Source organism: Pyricularia grisea, assembly GCF_004355905.1.
Source record: "Pyricularia grisea strain NI907 chromosome Unknown Pyricularia_grisea_NI907_Scaffold_1, whole genome shotgun sequence".
Classification (NCBI taxonomy): domain Eukaryota; kingdom Fungi; phylum Ascomycota; class Sordariomycetes; order Magnaporthales; family Pyriculariaceae; genus Pyricularia; species Pyricularia grisea.
The window spans coordinates 1,984,286-2,002,831 of NW_022156716.1; the positions used below are offsets into that span (position 1 = coordinate 1,984,286).

Consider the following 18,546-nt stretch of genomic DNA (forward strand, 5'->3'; position numbering starts at 1 on the left):
AACATGTGGAGGAACAAGCTCATCACGACCGAGGCCGTAAAGGAGGCATTTTTTAAGGTTCAGTCACGACCATTGACGCGCACCAAATGAAACACACTCGCCTTATCAGTATTTTATTCTAACACGCTTCTACCCCGCTTCTTTTACCTCCAAACAGGTCGACCGTGGACACTACTCTCGGCAGATGCCGTATGAGGACTCGCCGCAGCCCATCGGGTACGGCGCCACAATCTCGGCGCCGCACATGCACGCCATGGCGGTCGAGAGCCTGCTCGACTACATCCAGCCGCGGCCTGGCAACCCGGCGCCGCGCGTGTTGGACATTGGGTCCGGGTCCGGCTACCTCACGCACGTGATCGCGGAGCTGGTCGGTCCCAAGGGGACCGTGGTGGGCGTAGAGCACATACCCGCACTGCGGGACCTCGCCGAGCAGAACACGAGCAAGTCTGACGAGGGCAAGGGGTTGCTTGCGTCAGGACGTCTCAAGTACCGCGTCGGCGACGGGCGCAAGGGCTGGGTCGAGCCGGATGAGGACTTGCGCCAGGAGGAGATGGAGACGGTCGCCGGCAGGGGGAAAGGGTGGGATGCTATACACGTCGGAGCGAGCGCCGTTGAGCTGCACGAGGAGCTGATCAACCAGCTCCGGGCGCCCGGGAGGATGTTTATCCCGGTTGACGACTCGCCCGGGTCAGAGAGGCAGCACATATGGGCGGTGGATAAGGACGAGCAGGGGAATGTGAAACGGCAGAGGCTGATTGCGGTGCGTTACGTGCCGCTGAGGGATGCACCGGGTCAGTGATGGTTTGGCATGATTCGTTGATTTGGTATATTTTTGGGAGGCACTGCAGTTGAATCGACTGGACTGTGTTGACTGCTAGAGTTGATACATATGCTTGCCCCTTGAACGATTGCCACGTTCCCAACGAGACCTGTTCTGTTTTTGTACAGCCTATCGTCCTTGTGTCGCAGCGATTGCCAAGCATCAATGAGAGGATGATGAACTCAGTACTTGCAGCACACAAAGTTGTTCCCACCAGGGCAGACAGGGTCTTTTTGTGAAGAGATTTGAGACATCCTAGTCAGTAACGGGCAGAAAAGAGTACGTATGCTAGCAACCATAGAAAACAAAAAAGGAAGGGAGGAGATAGAGGCAAAAAGGCATTAAGAAAAGAAAAAAAAAGAAAAAGCCACATACCAGGCAACACCGTCCCGAAGCTTGAGCCCGCGCAAAAGTCCTTCCACTGGCAGACGGTCGAGCTGCCCTTGCAGTTGTCGACGAAGCAGCCCCAGATGTCGTTGCCGTCCGAGGGGCACGGCCAGTTGCCGGCGCTGCCCTGCTCCGCCCGCCCTCCGTACGTGTTGCGGCAAGTGTTCTTGTTCAGGCAGATGCAGTTGGCCCCGTATTGGCTGGCGCAGCGGCCTCCGACGGCGGCGAGCACGGGCGCGGCTGCGCTGGCGAGGATGATGGTGAAGGTGGCTGGCTTCATTTTCTTTGAGGGGGAGAGGGAGGCGACGGGGTGAGGTTGTGGATGAGAGAAGGTGGTTGTCTGCTTGGAGTGCTGGGGGGGGGGGGGGGGGGGGGGGGGTTGGCTCCGGAGGAATGAAAAAAGGGGGTAAATTCGATGCCTGGGGAGACTTAATCTTGGCCTTTTTATAGACGGAGTATAACGTGTTCTCGAATATCTCTCGTATTGATGGCTCGCTCGTGCTGTGTGTGTACACTCTTCCATATCCTTACCCCGAGAAACCGTGGTATTTTGTGCATACTAATTTTGCCTCGGTCGCTTACTCCTTGATAGACGAGACACGAGCACTCTGCATAGTGCACCCGGTTGAGATTACTTTTTTATCAACATCATCAGATGTGCATAGAGCAAGTGTCTTTCATGTTATGTCTCCCCGGTTAGGTGGCACATCCTGACGCATTGGGTGCAGTAGCCGGCCCGGAACCGAAGCCTTTCGCTGAACTATGATCAATATAAGCTGGGAAGCTGTACCCAGTAGCTGAATTATGCATACATTTTGCATGCAACCATTCCTCTAAATAAGGGGAAATCTCGAACAAGAAGCTCGGTCTAGAACAATTCTAGACCATAGCTTAGGGTATGGAAGGTTAAGACAGATAACGGCCGGGAAAGAAATCAAACTACAGCTCGTCGTGCCAAATCGCATCCACCCGCCTCCTCCCTTTCCCTTGCTTCCTCTCGTCCCTCTGCAACCTCCTCTCGGCCCTGCTAGCCTGCAGGTGCAGGTTCCTCCACGCCTCCCTGTGCCGTCGTCCTTGCACCGTCTCCAACAGCAGGCTGGCCCTGATCTGGAAGAAGATGGTCTTCCTGCCGCCGGGGGCCGGGTCGGGCTGGGTGTGCGTCATGGGCCACGCGATAACGCGGTTGTGTTCGGCGTGTTTGACGTACTTGTCAAGGTCTAGGAATTGCTCTATTTTTTTTCGGTATTTGAGTGTCCAAGTCAGCTCATCTGATGTCACGAGACTTATATCTTATATGAAAGGGGCATCTCAACATACTCTTACACGCGCTGTCATCAGCTACCCAAAGCGGCAAGATGTCATACAGCGCGCCCGGCGCAAAGATCATGACCTTGTCCTCTGGCGCAGTGGGACGGTCCTCGACGTAGCTAGAGCCCTCACCAAACGCCACGCGCCTCTGCTTCCCAGCCCTGCCGGGCTTGTCGTAGACGCCAAACTGCCACCGCTTGGCCGTGTGGGCGTCGACGCCTTCCTGCTCCACGAAGCGCCTGACCGAGGGCGGGACGTCGCTGTACTCCATGACCAGGACCTGCATGCCGTCGCCGATGAGCTCCTCGCCGTCCCAGCCGCCCGGGTAGACGCGCTGATGGAGAGCAATGTCCAACGCTGCGGCCCAGGGCTCCAGCCCGTCCGGGGCCGGCTTGTGCAGGTCCGCCGCCGTCAGCTGCCGCGCCGCAAAGGTCTTGGTCGCCTCGCAGTAGACGTGGAAGCCGCCGGGGATGTCGCGGTCCCGGTCCTTGGGGTTCGCGTGCGGGTTCTCGGCCTTGAGTTCCAGGTCGAGGAAGGGCCGCGTCCAGCGGAACGTGGAGAGCGTGCGGTGGGTGGGATGTTTCCGGTCGAGGTGATCCCAGGCCAGGGCTGGCGATGACATGTGGAGGAAGACAAGGACAAGCAATGGCCCGAGGGTTTGGAGGATTAGGTGTAATAACATTGTGTGATGGTGATGAGTGTATAAATTGGGCTTTGAAGCGTGATGATAGTATACAAACGACCAGATTGACAATGTCAACCGTCTAGGAAAACCAGATGTGTGTTGTAGCTACCCAACTCCCTTGGTAGGTACGTTAGTCTAGCATTCATCTCGTCGCGTTGTTCGACGGAAATGCTGTCCTCTCCAACATAAATTGCAGGACGAACCAAGATGTTCCGAAATCCAGCTTTGAAAGTGACAAGCTCCGAAACAGGCTAATGTCCAAAGAGAGACTTTACGGTGGATGAGGTTCCGAACGCCAAGCCGACAATTGCATTTGTTGCCTTTATATAGCTTTCAGTTTCGGAATTGGGGGGAACAAAAGAAAGTACCTAGGCTGGTCTCACTTGGGGTCAGGAGTGATATAACTCATGCTAACATATTGAATACCATAGATCAAATATACTCATATTGACCTCGGCCGGTTGGTGGGTTTTGATCTCGTAAGTGCTGTCCTTCTATGCCATCAATTTGCGCAGATATCAAGGTTGCTGCGAATTAAAACAGGCAGAAATCTTCGAAGTACGAAGAGTTTGTTGATTCTGTTGAAGAACCTTGTTTCGAATCTCGGGGTGCTGTGATGTTTGAAATAATGAAATGAGCCCCATTGTTTACATGCTCAAAATGAGAAAACCGAGAGACGAAAGTCGAAGTCGAATCAAGATGTCAACTGGATTGAGACCGAATCGCTGGCCGAAGTCGGGCAATGCCCCGCCAATCCCCGATGCGCTCCAGGGTATCTACAGGCAGTAGCAGTAAGCGTTCAGTGCAAGTGAAACCAGAATCAACTCATAACAATAAAACTTCCATAGACTGTGAGGGTGCTGCTGGTGAAGAATTTCATCCGGAAATTTACTACTTGCCTCATAATAATAAAAACCATGGCGATTCAAAAAGTTGTCCTCGTCGGCGCAAATGGCGACCTCGGAGGTGCCGTCCTCGGCGGACTGGTCGATGCCGGCAGCTTCCAAGTCGCAGTGCTCAAGCGCCAAAGCAGCAGCAGCAGCAACGACAACCTCCCACCGTCCGTCCAGCTGCTTACAGTCCCGGACTCATGGACCGAACCCGACCTGACAGCCACCCTACGAAGCGCCGGCGCCGACGCCGTCGTGGCCTGCTTCGCACTAAGGGAGGACCCGCCGCGTGCGCACCTGGCCCTGGCCTCTGCGGCGGCCGCCGCGGGCGTCAGGCGCTACATCCCCGCGGATTTTGGCAGCGTCGACTCGCGAGCGCCCCGGGCCCGCGAGCTGGTCCCGCTGTTTGGCAAAAAGGCGGCCGTCCGGGCGCTCCTGGACAGCCTGGCCGAGTCGACGCCCACCTTCTCGTGGACGAGCATCGTGTGCGGTCACTTTTTCGACTGGGGCCTGCGCGAGAACTTTTTGCACGTGGACCTGAAGGCGCGGACGCACGAGATCCTAGACCAGGGCGAGCAGAGGAGTTCGCTGTCGACGTTGGCGCAGGTCGGGAGGGCCGTCGTGGCGATCCTGAACAAGACGGACGAGACTAGGAACCGCACCGTGTTTATTCAGAGCTTCTGCGTGAGCCAGAATGACGTCCAGGCTGCTTTGGAAAAGGCGACGGGCACCACGGCCGGGGATGGAGAGGGTCAATGGAAGAAGACGTATATCCCGGCTGAACAGTTCATTGCTGAAAAGGTGGTTCTGCGCGACGCGGGCGACAAGCAGGCCATTGAGGATCTAGTGTTTGCGTTGGGCGTCATCGATGGCGACTGGGAGAAGAAAGACGAGTTTGCGATGGATCTGCTTGGTCTGCAGCCTGAGGACCTGGAAAAAGTTGTGAAGGACGTCGTGGACGAAGTTGAAAAGCAGCGCGGCCAATAGTGCATCGCATCAGTCAGAGTTTGCTCTGGCAATTCTCTCAGAGCATTGCAGTCAGAGGTAGATATAAGCCAAGGTCCGCCCGGGTTCTCCCTCTGAGCACCTCTGATTGATTTATCAGAGAGGTATTGGGTGGTGTAAACAATCACAAGGTCAGTCACAAGATTGGTCTCGGGTCTATTCCAGCTCTGACTTTCGGGCAATATGAAATAGAAATCTCGGTAGAAAATTAATCCATTTAGAGTCTACATAACCGATGGCTATACCCAGCGGCTATTAGCCGGATTTGGAAGACATATAATAAACAGGTAAAAGAAGGCTCACGCATTTCGCTTCATCCAAATACCGTATATCAATAGGCTCAAATATCCCAGGGCATCGGCATCCCTACCGAGGGCTAAAATGTAATATTTTCCGAAACAACTGCGTGTCGTTTACATCACGAGATATACTGGTGGCTTGGTGTCGTAGTCAGTTTTCAGCTGTTGTCAAAAAAACCGGTTCGGCTCAGCCAAACGGAGATTTCCACATTGTCCGACCCTCGTATTGCCAGGCGAGTAGAGGTCACACGACTGAGACCGCTGAGTATAACCGTTGTATGTCTCCCATGTATTTGTGAAGCCGGTGAGACGGGAACTAGCCAGAGCACATCATACCCTCGCTTAAGATCAAGCTGTCAACAAACAATCTCAGCATCATGCTTACCACAATCTGGCTATGTATGGCGTGGTCCCTGGGGTAAGCGACAATCGCAATATTGGGGATATACTCAGTGATACAAGCTCATGTATATATATAATACATCCACACTTAAGACCAATAAGGCTGACAAACAACACTCTTCCCACCAGCAGCGCAACAGCCCAAACCCTCATAACACGCACCGTACCACACCCGGCGCCCACCCACTCCACCGACGCCAAATGCCCGACCGTAACCCGCACCGCGACGGTATGCCGGCATTGCACAACACCCGAGTGCGCCGTGATCTCTGCCATGACGCGCCGCTGCGACTGCCCCTGGCCGCCCGCCAGCGTGACGGTCGCGTGGCCGTGCGGCGCCGACGGCAAGTGCGCCGGCGTCAAGGGCCTGGGCTGCACCACCTCGTACAGGTGGGCGCGTCCGACGTCGGTGTGTCCGGCCAACCTGGATCCGCCCAACAAGCCGCGGCCGAAGCCTATGCGGCCTGACGAGGGCGCGGGCTGCACTGCTCCGCCGGAACCGACCGTCACCTCGCCACCGACGACAGCTACCCAGCCTACGGTGACGTCGGCTTCGTGCTCGACTCTGGTTACGGTGGAGGAGTATCCGCAGTCTTGCAGCTGCGTGTCGGATTTTTGCATCCGGGACAGTGAGTGGGACTGTTGACCTTGAGGAGGAGTGATAAGTCAGGGAAAAGGGGTAAGGCTCAGCTGATAACTATAACTGACAACACGATTCTTTGCCGTTCAGATCTCGTTACTCTCCCATGTGGTTGCTCCAGGCTGAACATCGCGACTGCAACCAGGACCCTCGCCTGTCCTACCAGCTCAAGTTGCACACGGTGCTTCACGGGCTTTCCGTTCACAGAGACCCAGCAGTGTAGCACGGGTACATCTGCTGGGATGCGAACTTATTAACCAAGGCCTATCCTCTGAACTGTGTGGCGGAGTGGTCATTTTGTCTGGCTGGTTTTCAAGCGAGTGGTTTATGTTGGTCCTATTGTCCATTTGCCCTGCTTCGTGGGTCGCAAGGCTAGTTCTTCGAATAATTGCAAGCGATGCTCAATTCATTTCAAGGGCTGGCGGTAGAAAATATCGCCTTCTGGTATATTTGACACTTAATATGAAAATGTATCCCATCTGGTCACTGACTTCCTCGAGGAGACGTGGTCAGGTTGCATAATTAGCGTGGATAAAATGTGGTTGGACCTATGAGTTGCATACATCTGCATCGATGGCAGCTAATTAAGAATGGAGGGGAGGGACGAACAGTACCTATACCAGGCCGTCTTGGGATTCGTTACCGTCACTTGGAGACCGAAGTAAGAAGGAGTCTCTAAAGACTTGTTTTTTCGAACTCTAGAAGGACGTGCATTTGGTATTGCAAGTCATATAGTTGCACTGCAAAATAAACTAGAACTAGAAGCAACACTGACCGCTTTAAGAATGAGGTAGTTCGGATACCCAACTTGTTAGGAAGGCGCCTGGGGGCAAGAATACCAAAGACTCTAGCACCACAAGCAGTGTATACGTCCGAGCCTCGAGAAATAGGAAATAAGATAGGATATTTACAAGACCTAGAAGCTTACCCCTGTATTTGCTCGCAGTATCGAACTGAGGCTGAATCAAGACGTTGATCAAGACAGTAATCGGAATACCGACAGTTGTTATTATGGCGCTCACATGCCACAACAGTCTATTTGCATCTGTATGAAATGCATAGTTCCATGCAGTCAAGTGGATGGCGCCGAAAACAATGACGGAAGCTGCAGAAGCCCAGCTCGTATGTGCAATGCTTCCAACCAGTCCTGCATCCGATGATACAGCATCGAGATGCACAGCATTATTTGGAATCCATATCGACCTTCTGGGTTTACCTACAGTTACTGGGCCGCATGCAGCGAGACGGACTATATCAGCCACTGTTTGCGGGTAACGAGATGCCGGTAAAGTGATCGAGTAGGATGCGTTGTTTGGTTTGTCCAGGAGCAGATAGTAGGTGATGACGGTACAAGCAGCAAATGCAAGAACCATGACCTCGAGGAGCGTGGTTGGGAGTTGTAGGTGAAGCCTCACGGCAATCTGGAGCACAAACCAGCCAATCTGACCCAACGCCATAACTTTGAGGAACAAGTCCTGCTTGTTGCGATCACCAAGATCATCTGAGGCGAGGAAGGGAAGCCGGTCGATGATTCCAAGTTCACGGGCCAACAGCAGCTGGTTGGCGTCCAAGACCCAGATGTTCCCGCGGAGACTGCGCACGTTCCAAGCCCACATGATGCTGTTTTCTTTGAACCTGAGGAATTCACTTCTAGTGTCAAAGTGGCTCAGATTAAATGTCTCGATGGCAGAGTCCACCAGTGCGCTGTTTGTGGCGTCGAGGTGCCAACCCGTATCACCGATGACGCGCGACAGCCAAGCTGCGTATTTATGCGTGGCTTTGGCAGAGACGAATGTTCTGACTCCTAGTTTGTTCAGGTCTATATGGACGACCTTGCAGTCGACCCAGTCACTCTTTTCTGGGATCCAGTTCAACCTAGTGTCCAAGACTTGGGATCGCTTAATGGTGTTGTTGTCGGCACAGTCACCATAGAAAGCAACAGGCGTTGCGACGACTTCGGTTGAGCCAAGCTGGGGTAAATCTCGGAGCTCAACTTCAGAGGCTTCTCGTTGAGCTTGAGCTGCAGCCTCGCTGGAAACCGAGTTGAATTTGATGGTGAAGCCACCCATATTGGCGAAATGGGTATGCATTGCGGTCCAGGGGACGTCATCGATTTCGCTCTGGACCTCGAACCGCTTTGCAAGACACTTGACCGAGCGATATTCGCTCCAGGCTTTCCCTAGTATATACTCGGGAGCAATGAGGGTGATAAACATCCACATGATTTTGGTCCCAGTTCTCCAAATATCTCTCTTGTATTTCGCCCAGGTGCCGGGCTTCACGGTAGATTGCGCCGGTACATTGAGATGAAGAACAGACCATGTGCAAATGATGAGGACGAGAAGACAGCTCCATATGATATCGAATGTGCCTCGAATGTTTGGACTTCTCACGAAGGCGACAACGTCCGGAGGAGCCGTGCAGTTGCTTGAGAAGGCCCTCATTTTTTTTCTTTGCAGAAAAAGATGTTGCGAATCACAAGATTAAGAGCGTTTTGTGGCAGTTTTAAAGTCAATATGAGCCTGATGGCAAAAGCGTGTCACTTTCTTTTTTCTCTTATCAAAGAAAAGGATCACAGGTGAGAATCAATAAATGCGACCGAAAATGAAGGCAACCACGGACAATGAGAGAAAGTGTGCATGGTCACGACTTGCCTTGCCGGGAGGCTTGTCGTGGCAAAGTTTTATCTTGACGAGTAGATTTTGAGGCGTATAAAAACAGGGCAGCGAATAGGAATAGAAAGGTTCTTTATGCTAGGCAGAAAATTATGCCAGAGGATGGGCTGAAAGAGTCTTGGCCGTCAGCATGTTAAGCCCCAAGTGACAGTCTAAACGTCGCTGGGCTACTGAGAAGCTGGTATGCTTGGCATGCATGGTTGTTATAGGTAAATGCCTTAGGTGCCCAAGGTAAGGTAGGTACCTTATCTTACCTTGTTAGGCGGTTATTCAGGCTCAGTTCGCTGAAATAGGCAGTCTCTACCAGGTGATATATAACTCAGCGGTACACCATTTCTCCCATGGCAATTCAGTTACCGATAGATGTGATGCGAGCTACCCGGAGAATCCCCAACGAAAAGCGACTTGTCTAAAAGAACTCGCCCTATATATATTGGAGCGAACTTAGTTCAACTACTCAGGAAAAATGAAGGTCCATGGAAGTTCTTAGGATGTCTCTAATACCACAGAGGGCAATCTTTTACTGCTTCCTGGCTGACTTGCCCTCGCTTTCCTTGGTGCACTACTTCAAGTTTGTTCATTGATACGGTGGCATAAACCTGTGCTTGCAAACTCACTATCGAGCTATTCCTAGAACTACACCTCACCGCATCCGCTGGCTGGCTATTAACTCATCAGGCTTAACTTGGGGCTGGATCTCGGGGTAGAAAAGACGCGAGTAGGCTCCTAAAAAAACAGCCTTTTGGGAGAAGCGCTCATCAGCACAAAGATCAGTTTGGGTGGCCAAGAAAGAATTGAGCCAACTATTTCCCACAACCTTGACGCCGAAACTTTTGTAAAGTCTTGAATTATTAGCGCCCATCGTCAAATAATGACATCTGTTTGTACCGAAGAGAAACAAAAAGGCATGCTTACCAGTACAGTCCCCCCAAAACAAAACTGTCACTTGGGCTTGTAATTGTCAGAGGTGGGACACTCCTCTTTGCCGCAATCGTCCTTCTTTGTAACAACATAGGCGCCCTTATCGTCAAGCTTTGATTCGAACTTGCAGTGGTCCACCGGGCCTAGAACAATAGATATCTTGGGAGCCATGATGGGGAACAGGTTTGTATGAGAGTATGCTTAAGTTCTAGCAGGGAATATCAGGGGATGGGTTGTTGCTGTTTTTCTTTTGACTTAACGACCGAGTGCTATTTCGAGGTAGATCGTTAGGTCTCTATATATATGTTCATGGCCTCTTTAGTTGTGTGACGAGACCATTCGAAGACAAACAGGTAGCAATCCTCCTGCTGATCACATGAATGTCTTCCACGTTGCATGTGGAATTTACAAATCAAGCCATCAGAGGTCTACAATCCTAGAAGATACGTTTATATGCCTCACGTTTGAGGGGTTTTTGTTTCCATCGAATATTCCGCCTGCCACATGACAGCAGTTAGGCATGGACAATGAAACAATAGGAGGTTGGCACGTAGCACCGGTGTGGCTTTCTTTAGACCAAGGGGTGGTGTATTGAATCCCAGCAGGCTGAGTAAAGTACAAGCCAGCAGAGTATAGGGCAAAAACTGTCACCGGTTCAAGAAAGAAATGCCTCAATACCTGAGCGGTCATATAGAAGTATCCAGGATTGTAAGACCGGTGAGCCACTACGAGGCTATTTGATTGGTAGGCGTATTTCTGTACATACATACCTTAAAAATAAGGGATGTGTGACGGCCCCGGAGAAACAAGCAGTCCCTGACTGGTTCCCCAGGGCTGCGTCCCAAATCACTGCGAAGAGCCAGAGGAATGAGGCAAAGACAGAGGAAGAATAGGAGCTGACTAATGTCGACAATTACTATCTATACATCCCAACTAACTCTGCTAAAAACAAGCTAGCAGTCATTATCTCTTGGCATGGATTTGCTCGTGCGTGCAATTCTATCTGTCTTACTTTCTAGCCCAAGCACTCAAGATTTTCGCATCCTCTCACCAGCCCGTCGTTTCAAAGTCCTCTTCCCACAAACAATTCCGTCTAGCCACTTTTTGTCGTGATCGATGGGTACAGGTATGTCGCATTCCTTCTTAGACTCTTAAGTCTGAGAGCCAGAGCGGAACCAATTCTGTTTGCTGTCGAGACTAAACTCCATATTGACAGAAAGGCCATGGTTGCACACGGAGGCGTCGTCACCCGGAGCAAAATCAGCTTCATCCTCGGAGCCATAGTGAATCCATTCGTCCTCATCCGCTTCGGTATTGCACGACTCCATCTCACCCCAGCAACACTCGAGGCCCATTGGGAGCTGGTCCGCCGGCGTGGTACGGACCTCAGCGAGGGCTCGGTGGCCCGTCTTACAGTAGAACTGGATCATGGGCCAGGCCTTGACACTGTCGAACCAGTAGGGAAACCCCTTGTTGATTATTGGGATCAGCTCAGCGTAGCGTCTGGCCAACTGTCCCAGCAGCTTCGGCTGGAGGTAAGCGGTGCGACCTGCTGCACGGTGGAGCGTCTCAATATCGTGCCAGATGGTTGTCACCGACTCCAACCGCTTGCTGCGCGAGTACGGATGTACGTCGACTTCTTGGACGAAGAGCCCCTCGGACGCAGCGCACCATGCCACCTCATGGGGTGCATAATGGTCCCGAGGCACGAGCTCGAACACGTTCTGGACGTCGCGGAACATGGCTAGCAGATGCCAAAGACTGATCATGAACGGATAACGTTCGACCTGAGTTATGATGCCCAGGTAGTCATCGGTAACCATACCCTTGAAAGCCAGGTTGCGGATGTTATCTGAGAGTCCTGGAATGATGCAGTGTTTGTACGCGTCGTGGAGCGGCACTCCGAAACCATCGAATTGGAAATTTTTCACGAGGTCGAGAATCCTAAGGGTCGAAATGGCCACAATGTCGCGGTCCTTGTTGAAGCGGACGACGCCCCGGCGTCTGCCGCGCTTCACGGCCAACGTGTCCGGCAACGATCTAAGCGCGAGGTAGCGGGTATCTTTGCAGACAGTGAGAGCAGTGGTAGCGGGTCGGGTGCGATCGTCGAGAAACGGTCCTGGTATGGCCTTCCAGCGTTGGTGATGATCAGTTTTGTCAATGTGGATGCTGAAGTTGAGAACGCGGGGGTTGGGAGCCGCGGAATCCATGAAGAACTGCCACACGAGCGAGCTGATCTCAGCCGGCAGGAGAGCAAACCGGTGAACGTCCATTTGGTTGGGATATACAGACATCTGCAGTGGTTGTTGTGCAAAATTTCATTCTTGTTGTGTTATCTGACAACGTTGCCAGAGTGCATTGGGGGAGAAAGCCGAGTTAAATACAAAATATTGACAAATGCTGAAAAATCTAAACGGGTTTAATGCAGCAAACTTGCAGTGATGATTGGTAGACTTCAGTCTTGCAGACCGATGCCTATCATACCCCTGAACTTAGGCTCCTGAGTCTACCAGTAAAAGGGCTAGCATATGCCAATGGAGGTGAAAAAAGGAAAGAAATATCCAGACAACATTAACAACCTTGTCCCCGCATGCGTCCCCCGTACTCTACCCGGGCACAAAACATAATTTTTAAACTCTACCTCTTCTGGAACCTAAACCCCTGGAACGCCAAAAGCTGAACGACTTGTTGAAAAAGACTTGAAGTGATCATATATGTCCTGACAGCCAACGACTCTGGGTATCAGCGAACTTCCTGCACAAACACGAGTAAGCGCGGCGCATGCGGACCATCCACGCCTTATCAAATACGCATTCGAGTTAGATTTAAGGCATGACGTCAACTCTACGCGTGGCGGCGGTGGCAGTGATGATGGTGGTGGGGGCCACGTTCGTTCGGCGTTATGCAAGCATAAAAGTTTAGTAGGTCGAATGAAAATTCACGAGCCAGTGTTACTCAGAATCTTTTTTTAACGAATAAACTTGCGGGAGCTAAAAATAAGACAGTCATATCTGTAAAAGGGGCTTATATTCACAAAAAAACAACTTCACCTACCCGGCCGCCCCCAGAAAACATGACGGCGGCATGTTCCTCATGCGCCCCAACGTTTTTCTTGACCTCCAATATTATGCAGTTCTGACTCGCTAAAGTAACCAAGGAAAGAGCTTCAGCCGCTTCATTGTCGTTACATTCTGGTAAGGCTAAGTGGCAGGGCTGTCTTTCCTAGGTACTCTACCTGCCCAACGATGCTGTTTAGACCACCATATTATCTCGCAGCTTTGAGCCACCACTGCCATCTGTTGAATTGGAATTCATATACCTCTTTGTTATGGGATGAACCTCTGATTCCGATCAGTCATTCAATAATCGGCGTCTGTCCGTACCGGTTACGTCTTCAAAGACTGAGCCTTTTTTCTTCAATCATTGGGTTGAGGCAACTAGATGATAGTGCAGGACTTTGCATTTGGATGGCAGCTGATTCTGCTTCTGCTCCTGAGGCTTGCATTTTCAGCCCGATCAATCCAAAGGCCTGGCCTGCATGATGGACAGTACCAAGTAGGAAACCATTCGCTGAGGGACTCGCTGGTGGTGTCGCAGTCGCGTGTTTCTTTGCGGCATTCGTAGTGCTGCAGCGTTACACGGCATCGTTAGGGAGAGATACGGGGGCTCTTCTCATCGCCACACAGTCCTGCTTGGCAGTAGCGTTATGGCTCTTTAATCCTTTGTGTTGCCTTCAAACCCTGTGAGAAGACCTGCTGGCACTAAACGTTTACTTTTAAATAAAGGCCTGGTGCTCTCATATTTTTCTCATCTAAAAAGCAGAACTACCTCATCTCATACTATACTCGTATGCTTATATTACGCTCATCAAACTTTCGTTGATCCAACCTTCCAGATACTCCCTTGTTCCAACTCGAAATGAATATCGAACACTCCCACACAGAACCTCGGGGAGAGGATTGTTCCTCACCTTGTAGGCCGAGGCTTGAAGAAAGCAGATCAGAAACTGCTTCGGAGACTAGAGCAGAGGATAGCAGCTATTTTGACATATCAAGGAGCTCTGAATCCAGCATTCAGCTTGATACGGAAGGACTGTCTAGTCCCCAAGAACTTTCGACTGAATGTTCAACTCAGGGTCAAGCTACGATGACTCTTCTTGGTCGTCTGCCAACACACAAGCCAGAACATGCACCATCTTTGGCTAGTCCTATGACTTTAGATGAACCGCTTACGCCAGAAGCGGAAGCCCAGGTCCAACTGCCACAAGTCTCTCAATCACCACCGCCACCATCACCACCGAGTCATTTTAAGCACGTCCTGTCATCAATCTGGCATTGGCCTTGGCTCAACGAGTGCCTCGCCATCTTAGCATCGATCCTTCTGGTCATCGCAATTGGTATTGTCCTCGACCGCTACCATGACCAGCCAGTTCCCCACCTACCCTTGGATATCAACATCAACACAGTGGTCGCCCTCATCGCGACGCTGATGCGCGCAGCGTTGGTCTACGTCATCGTCCAGGTACTCGGGCAGGTCCAATGGTGCTGGTTCTCTTCGCCAAAGCCACTATATGACCTCCATCACTTTGACCAGGGAGGCCAGAGCTTGATCGGCTCGTGGGATCTCTTCATACATATGCTCCGGACCGGCCTGCGGTCGTTTGGTGGCATCGCTGCGATCACTGCCGCAACTATTCTGGCAACCAGCTTTGCCATCACCCCCTTTGTCCAGCAGACCGTCAGGACCATATCCTGCGAGACTCCTCTGGCGACTGAGGCTGCCATCATGCCGATCGCGAGGTATGTCCCATGGCCAAACGGCAGACCCAAGGCCGTGAACAAGGTCGGTGTCAACTACCCCAACGAGATATCTCCCGCCTTCCGAAATGCAATCATCAGCTCGCTCTCGAGCCCTTCGCTTGAAATTCAGGCGGTTCGACCAAGCTGTCCGACGGGGAACTGCACCTTCCCACCCTATAGCACCATGGGGCTCTGCAGCGTCTGCACAGACGTTTCAGACCTGGCCGTTTGGGAAGAGGTTCCAAGCAACGCGAGCTACTATTCAACCGGGACTCACTTCAAGATCAGTATCCCGAACGTCAGAAACACAACGTGGATCAACTCGCAGAACATCCTCAATGAGAGGAACAACCGAGAGCAGCCAGTTGGGCTGAGCGTCACGTACTTGGAACCTTCCTCTATCGGGAGTGACCAGGTGGAATGGCCTCTGGACGTCACTGATGTCTTTCACGTCGACGTGCTGGCGTTTTCCGATGGCAAATGTGTCCAAGATCCGGACGGGGGAAAAGTCTGTCCCCAAAACATCCTCATCGACGACGTGTATGATGAAAACAAAACAACCGGGTTTGTAGCCGTCTCTTGCAAGATATATCCATGTCTGCGAACGTACAAAGCCCAGGTGAACTTGGGTGTCTTCACAGAAGAGCTCCAGTCTACGGTTTATGCAAACCTGGCAAATTCTAACCATACAGGTCAAGGGGGAGAGGGACGAGGTTCCAGCTTCAGCGCCATGCAAAGCCCCTGCACCTTGCCCAACGGCAAAACCTACACCGATGCAAACATCACCGAGTTCTCTCCGGGACCAACCGAGAGATACATCAACGTGACAGTTTGGCGTGGTAAACTCGGAACCGCCCAGCTGGGAGAAGAGGTCAAGGTGCCGCCTGAATGCTTGTACCATTTGGCCGTTGAGTTTGTCGAATGGATGAAGGGGTTTTTCTATCCCGCCATCCTCGGCCCAGAAAACCCGTGCAGGTTCGGCAATTACGACGACTACAGCTCTCAGGTGGTGACCTGCGACCGCTGGTGGCTGGCCGAGTTGTACAATTCCCGCAACGCAACCAACGAGACCGTGTGGCGGGTGATGGACGCTTTCACCAAAGCCATCTCGGATCAATTCCGTGTGACTGGTGACTGGCCGAACGAGGACTGGACGCAGGAGATTCTACCGAATAATATCACAGGGGTAGTGACGCAGACTGGGGTTTGCCTATCCTTTGCTTGGGAGTGGCTTCTGCTTCCTGCTAGTCTTGTAGGCTTTACCATGGTGCTTTTGGCGGTCACCATCATGCACAGCCATCGTCATGCAGATTAGCAGCCGATTTGGAAAGGTAGCGTTTTACCACTGGTCATGTATGGGCTTGGCCACGCGAGCATGCGGGAGAGGGATTCGGTTCATGAGGTGAATCGCCGCGGCCAGGGAGGCAATGTTGAACCCGAGCCCAAGTCAATGGTTTCTCTTCGCTTTGTGGAACAAACTGCAAAAAAGATCGAGGTTCGGTTCGGAGGGACAGTATCTGGGTTTGAGGTGGTGACGGACAAGACTCAAGCATGAGAAAATGATCGTCACGATTTGAATCTATATGTCAAAAACGTCGTCAGGATTCTAGGGGAGTTTTATTCAACATAGTCTCATTTATGTTTGTTCTAGAGCTAATCCCTATAAGTAACCTCGATGAGGATACTGCAGTTCAAGGTGTGTGATTGATCGTTAAAAAAAAAAAACAATAAAATTGACCAGTAGCTTCGTGTTGAAGCTGCGCAGCGATGCAAAATAGGCTCTACCACATAAAAACAAATCGCAATTGGTCGTTAAAGTGGCATCCATACCGAAGGACAAAAAAAGTGCAAACAAACAAAGGTCAAAAACGACAATTAGGTGTGCTGTTTATTCCGTTCCAGGCGACTTGCGCGTGCCGCCCCCACTCCAAAAGCTCTTGTTCACCTTGTCCTTGGACGCAGGCGACGCCCTATCGTGCCTCTCCTCAAACTCGCGGTTGTGCTCCTCCACCTCTTGCTTCTGCTCCTTGCTCAGCTTGTCCTGTCCATCTCCCGGGATGCTCGAGTTGTTGACCTTTGGCGGCGGCGGTGCGTTCTTGGAGCTGCTCTCGAGCGGCTCGCCTCCGCCCGTGCGGCCCAGCGCGTCGCGCTCCGCGAGGCTATCAATCCCGGCCGTCTCGGGCTCTGCTGCTGCTGCTGCTGCTGATGATGGTGACGACGATGGCTTGTCGCCACTGGCCTCGGCGGCCTCGGCGGCGTCCTTGGAGCGCGAGCCGCCAGACTGCGCGCTGGGTCCCTCGGCAGACTTTGGTGCCGATGATGTCGACGCAAGCTTGGCTGATATGCTGGACGTGGTTGGCAGGCGTGATCGTGCGAGTGCGGACTGGGCCTGGAGGTGAAGGTGGATGGGGATGGTGGAGCTTGAGTGAACTACTGAAGAAGGCTGGGAAAGTGCCTTGAGGCGGAGGATGCTGAGCCGCTGCATTGTTGAAAGATACGCAGGTTGATTTTGGTTGTTCGTTGTTTCTCGAGTTGTTGATGTGGAAGAAACCCAAAGCGATTCAATTGAAGGACAAGTTTTTTACGTCAAATATGAATTGGAAAGGTGACAGAACTCTGAAAGGACAGCAGGAAGGAATGTTTGGACCTGCAGATCAAAGGAGTGCTATCAAAACCATGATGTCATTTATACCAAGCCCGAGGCCCCCCCGTACCACAACAACGCCGCTGCATGCCGCTGAACCGCTCTTTGTCCCAATTCGGCAACTAACACTGACTGACACCTGGAACATCTGCTCGACGTTTTACGAATTGGAAAAGTGTCTGATTAGTCAGAACCCCCCACAACCCCTCCGAAACAAGTCGGTATGTAAATCAATATGCAGGTATAATAAGGATAAGTTTGGCGCCTGTCAGAATTACTTGGGGGCTGTGCGTTGTGGGCCCCCTCAAAGAGGGGGTTGCAAAATCGCGGGTCACGACAAAATCGCGGGTCACCACTTACTAATTTTTTAGCTAAAAAATCGTTAACAAAATAATTGCATATAAATGCAATCCGATTTAACAATACCACAATTGCATTTACCGCATTTTTATTAATATTATAAAATTGCGTAAATTTCCAGCTATTTCGGCTACCCGCCAATACGTTAAATATTTTAAAATTTACCGCGTTAAATCGTATTTTATACGGGGGGTTAAATTTAACCCGGAAACGTTACGGGCGTATTATAATAAACACCGTTACGCGTTTTCGAATATTTAACGGTATATTTAAACCTTTTAAACGCAAAATAAACCGGAATTATTAATAAAACGCGTTAAACGGCTTTTAACGTTAACCGCGGTTAAAAACCAAACCTTCGTTACCTATTTTATACAATTTAATAAATTGGACGTTTACCTTACCAATTAATACGTTATTTTTACGGCCAATTTAATACGTTAATTACGTATATTACCTTATAATTTAATTTAATTTTTTTGGTACGGCCGTTGGTTTAAAATGTTAACAGGAGCCGATTTTATAAGGCTACCCTATACCCAAAATAAATAAATAAATAAAATAAATAAATAAAACGCATGCACGCACAAAGCTTTAAATATTACGTCTTTTTACAATAAAGCAAATAAGACAAATAAATAATATAGCTTAGTAGTATAATTTATATAATAATAAATATAACAATAATATAAAGTGTATGAGTTCGATTCC

General features: G+C 51.1%; 11 protein-coding genes across 11 annotated transcripts; 5 read left to right on the forward strand and 6 right to left on the reverse strand.

Annotated features, from left to right (window-relative positions):
* Positions 1 to 3: 3 nt before the first annotated feature.
* PgNI_00557 (uncharacterized protein) lies at positions 4 to 1,120 on the forward strand (the record flags this gene model as incomplete). Its single annotated transcript, XM_031120635.1, has 2 exons — positions 4 to 36; positions 158 to 1,120. 2 exons carry the CDS (start codon positions 4 to 6, stop codon positions 797 to 799), a joined length of 675 nt encoding a protein of 224 aa, XP_030986386.1. The 3' UTR covers positions 800 to 1,120.
* On the reverse strand, positions 1,003 to 1,487 carry PgNI_00558 (uncharacterized protein; the record flags this gene model as incomplete). The annotated part of the gene is made up of 2 exons (XM_031120636.1): positions 1,003 to 1,049; positions 1,196 to 1,487. The coding sequence occupies 2 exons, from the start codon at positions 1,485 to 1,487 to the stop codon at positions 1,003 to 1,005; spliced, it is 339 nt and encodes a 112-aa protein (XP_030988064.1).
* A 659-nt stretch (positions 1,488 to 2,146) lies between these two features.
* PgNI_00559 (uncharacterized protein) lies at positions 2,147 to 3,197 on the reverse strand (the record flags this gene model as incomplete). Its single annotated transcript, XM_031120637.1, has 2 exons — positions 2,147 to 2,436; positions 2,525 to 3,197. The coding sequence occupies 2 exons, from the start codon at positions 3,195 to 3,197 to the stop codon at positions 2,147 to 2,149; spliced, it is 963 nt and encodes a 320-aa protein (XP_030988063.1).
* Positions 3,198 to 4,117: 920 nt separating this feature from the next.
* On the forward strand, positions 4,118 to 5,077 carry PgNI_00560 (uncharacterized protein; the record flags this gene model as incomplete). Its single annotated transcript, XM_031120638.1, has 1 exon — positions 4,118 to 5,077. The coding sequence occupies one exon, from the start codon at positions 4,118 to 4,120 to the stop codon at positions 5,075 to 5,077; it is 960 nt and encodes a 319-aa protein (XP_030986658.1).
* A 643-nt stretch (positions 5,078 to 5,720) lies between these two features.
* PgNI_00561 (uncharacterized protein) lies at positions 5,721 to 6,966 on the forward strand. Its single transcript, XM_031120639.1, has 3 exons — positions 5,721 to 5,812; positions 5,890 to 6,429; positions 6,527 to 6,966. Exons 1-3 carry the CDS (start codon positions 5,772 to 5,774, stop codon positions 6,657 to 6,659), a joined length of 714 nt encoding a protein of 237 aa, XP_030986659.1. The 5' UTR covers positions 5,721 to 5,771; the 3' UTR covers positions 6,660 to 6,966.
* A 542-nt stretch (positions 6,967 to 7,508) lies between these two features.
* PgNI_00562 (uncharacterized protein) lies at positions 7,509 to 8,880 on the reverse strand (the record flags this gene model as incomplete). Its single annotated transcript, XM_031120640.1, has 2 exons — positions 7,509 to 7,583; positions 7,657 to 8,880. The coding sequence occupies 2 exons, from the start codon at positions 8,878 to 8,880 to the stop codon at positions 7,509 to 7,511; spliced, it is 1,299 nt and encodes a 432-aa protein (XP_030986660.1).
* An 874-nt stretch (positions 8,881 to 9,754) lies between these two features.
* PgNI_00563 (uncharacterized protein) lies at positions 9,755 to 10,203 on the reverse strand (the record flags this gene model as incomplete). Its single annotated transcript, XM_031120641.1, has 2 exons — positions 9,755 to 9,941; positions 10,058 to 10,203. The coding sequence occupies 2 exons, from the start codon at positions 10,201 to 10,203 to the stop codon at positions 9,755 to 9,757; spliced, it is 333 nt and encodes a 110-aa protein (XP_030986661.1).
* Positions 10,204 to 10,936: 733 nt separating this feature from the next.
* PgNI_00564 (uncharacterized protein) lies at positions 10,937 to 11,513 on the forward strand (the record flags this gene model as incomplete). The annotated part of the gene is made up of 2 exons (XM_031120642.1): positions 10,937 to 11,158; positions 11,249 to 11,513. A coding segment is annotated over exon 2 (258 nt), but the record flags the coding sequence as incomplete, so codon positions are not given.
* PgNI_00565 (uncharacterized protein) lies at positions 11,184 to 12,305 on the reverse strand (the record flags this gene model as incomplete). Its single annotated transcript, XM_031120643.1, has 1 exon — positions 11,184 to 12,305. One exon carries the CDS (start codon positions 12,303 to 12,305, stop codon positions 11,184 to 11,186), a length of 1,122 nt encoding a protein of 373 aa, XP_030986663.1.
* A 1,873-nt stretch (positions 12,306 to 14,178) lies between these two features.
* Positions 14,179 to 16,146, forward strand: PgNI_00566 (uncharacterized protein; the record flags this gene model as incomplete). The annotated part of the gene is made up of 1 exon (XM_031120644.1): positions 14,179 to 16,146. The coding sequence occupies one exon, from the start codon at positions 14,179 to 14,181 to the stop codon at positions 16,144 to 16,146; it is 1,968 nt and encodes a 655-aa protein (XP_030986664.1).
* Positions 16,147 to 16,719: 573 nt separating this feature from the next.
* Positions 16,720 to 17,316, reverse strand: PgNI_00567 (uncharacterized protein; the record flags this gene model as incomplete). Its single annotated transcript, XM_031120645.1, has 1 exon — positions 16,720 to 17,316. The coding sequence occupies one exon, from the start codon at positions 17,314 to 17,316 to the stop codon at positions 16,720 to 16,722; it is 597 nt and encodes a 198-aa protein (XP_030986665.1).
* Positions 17,317 to 18,546: the final 1,230 nt, after the last annotated feature.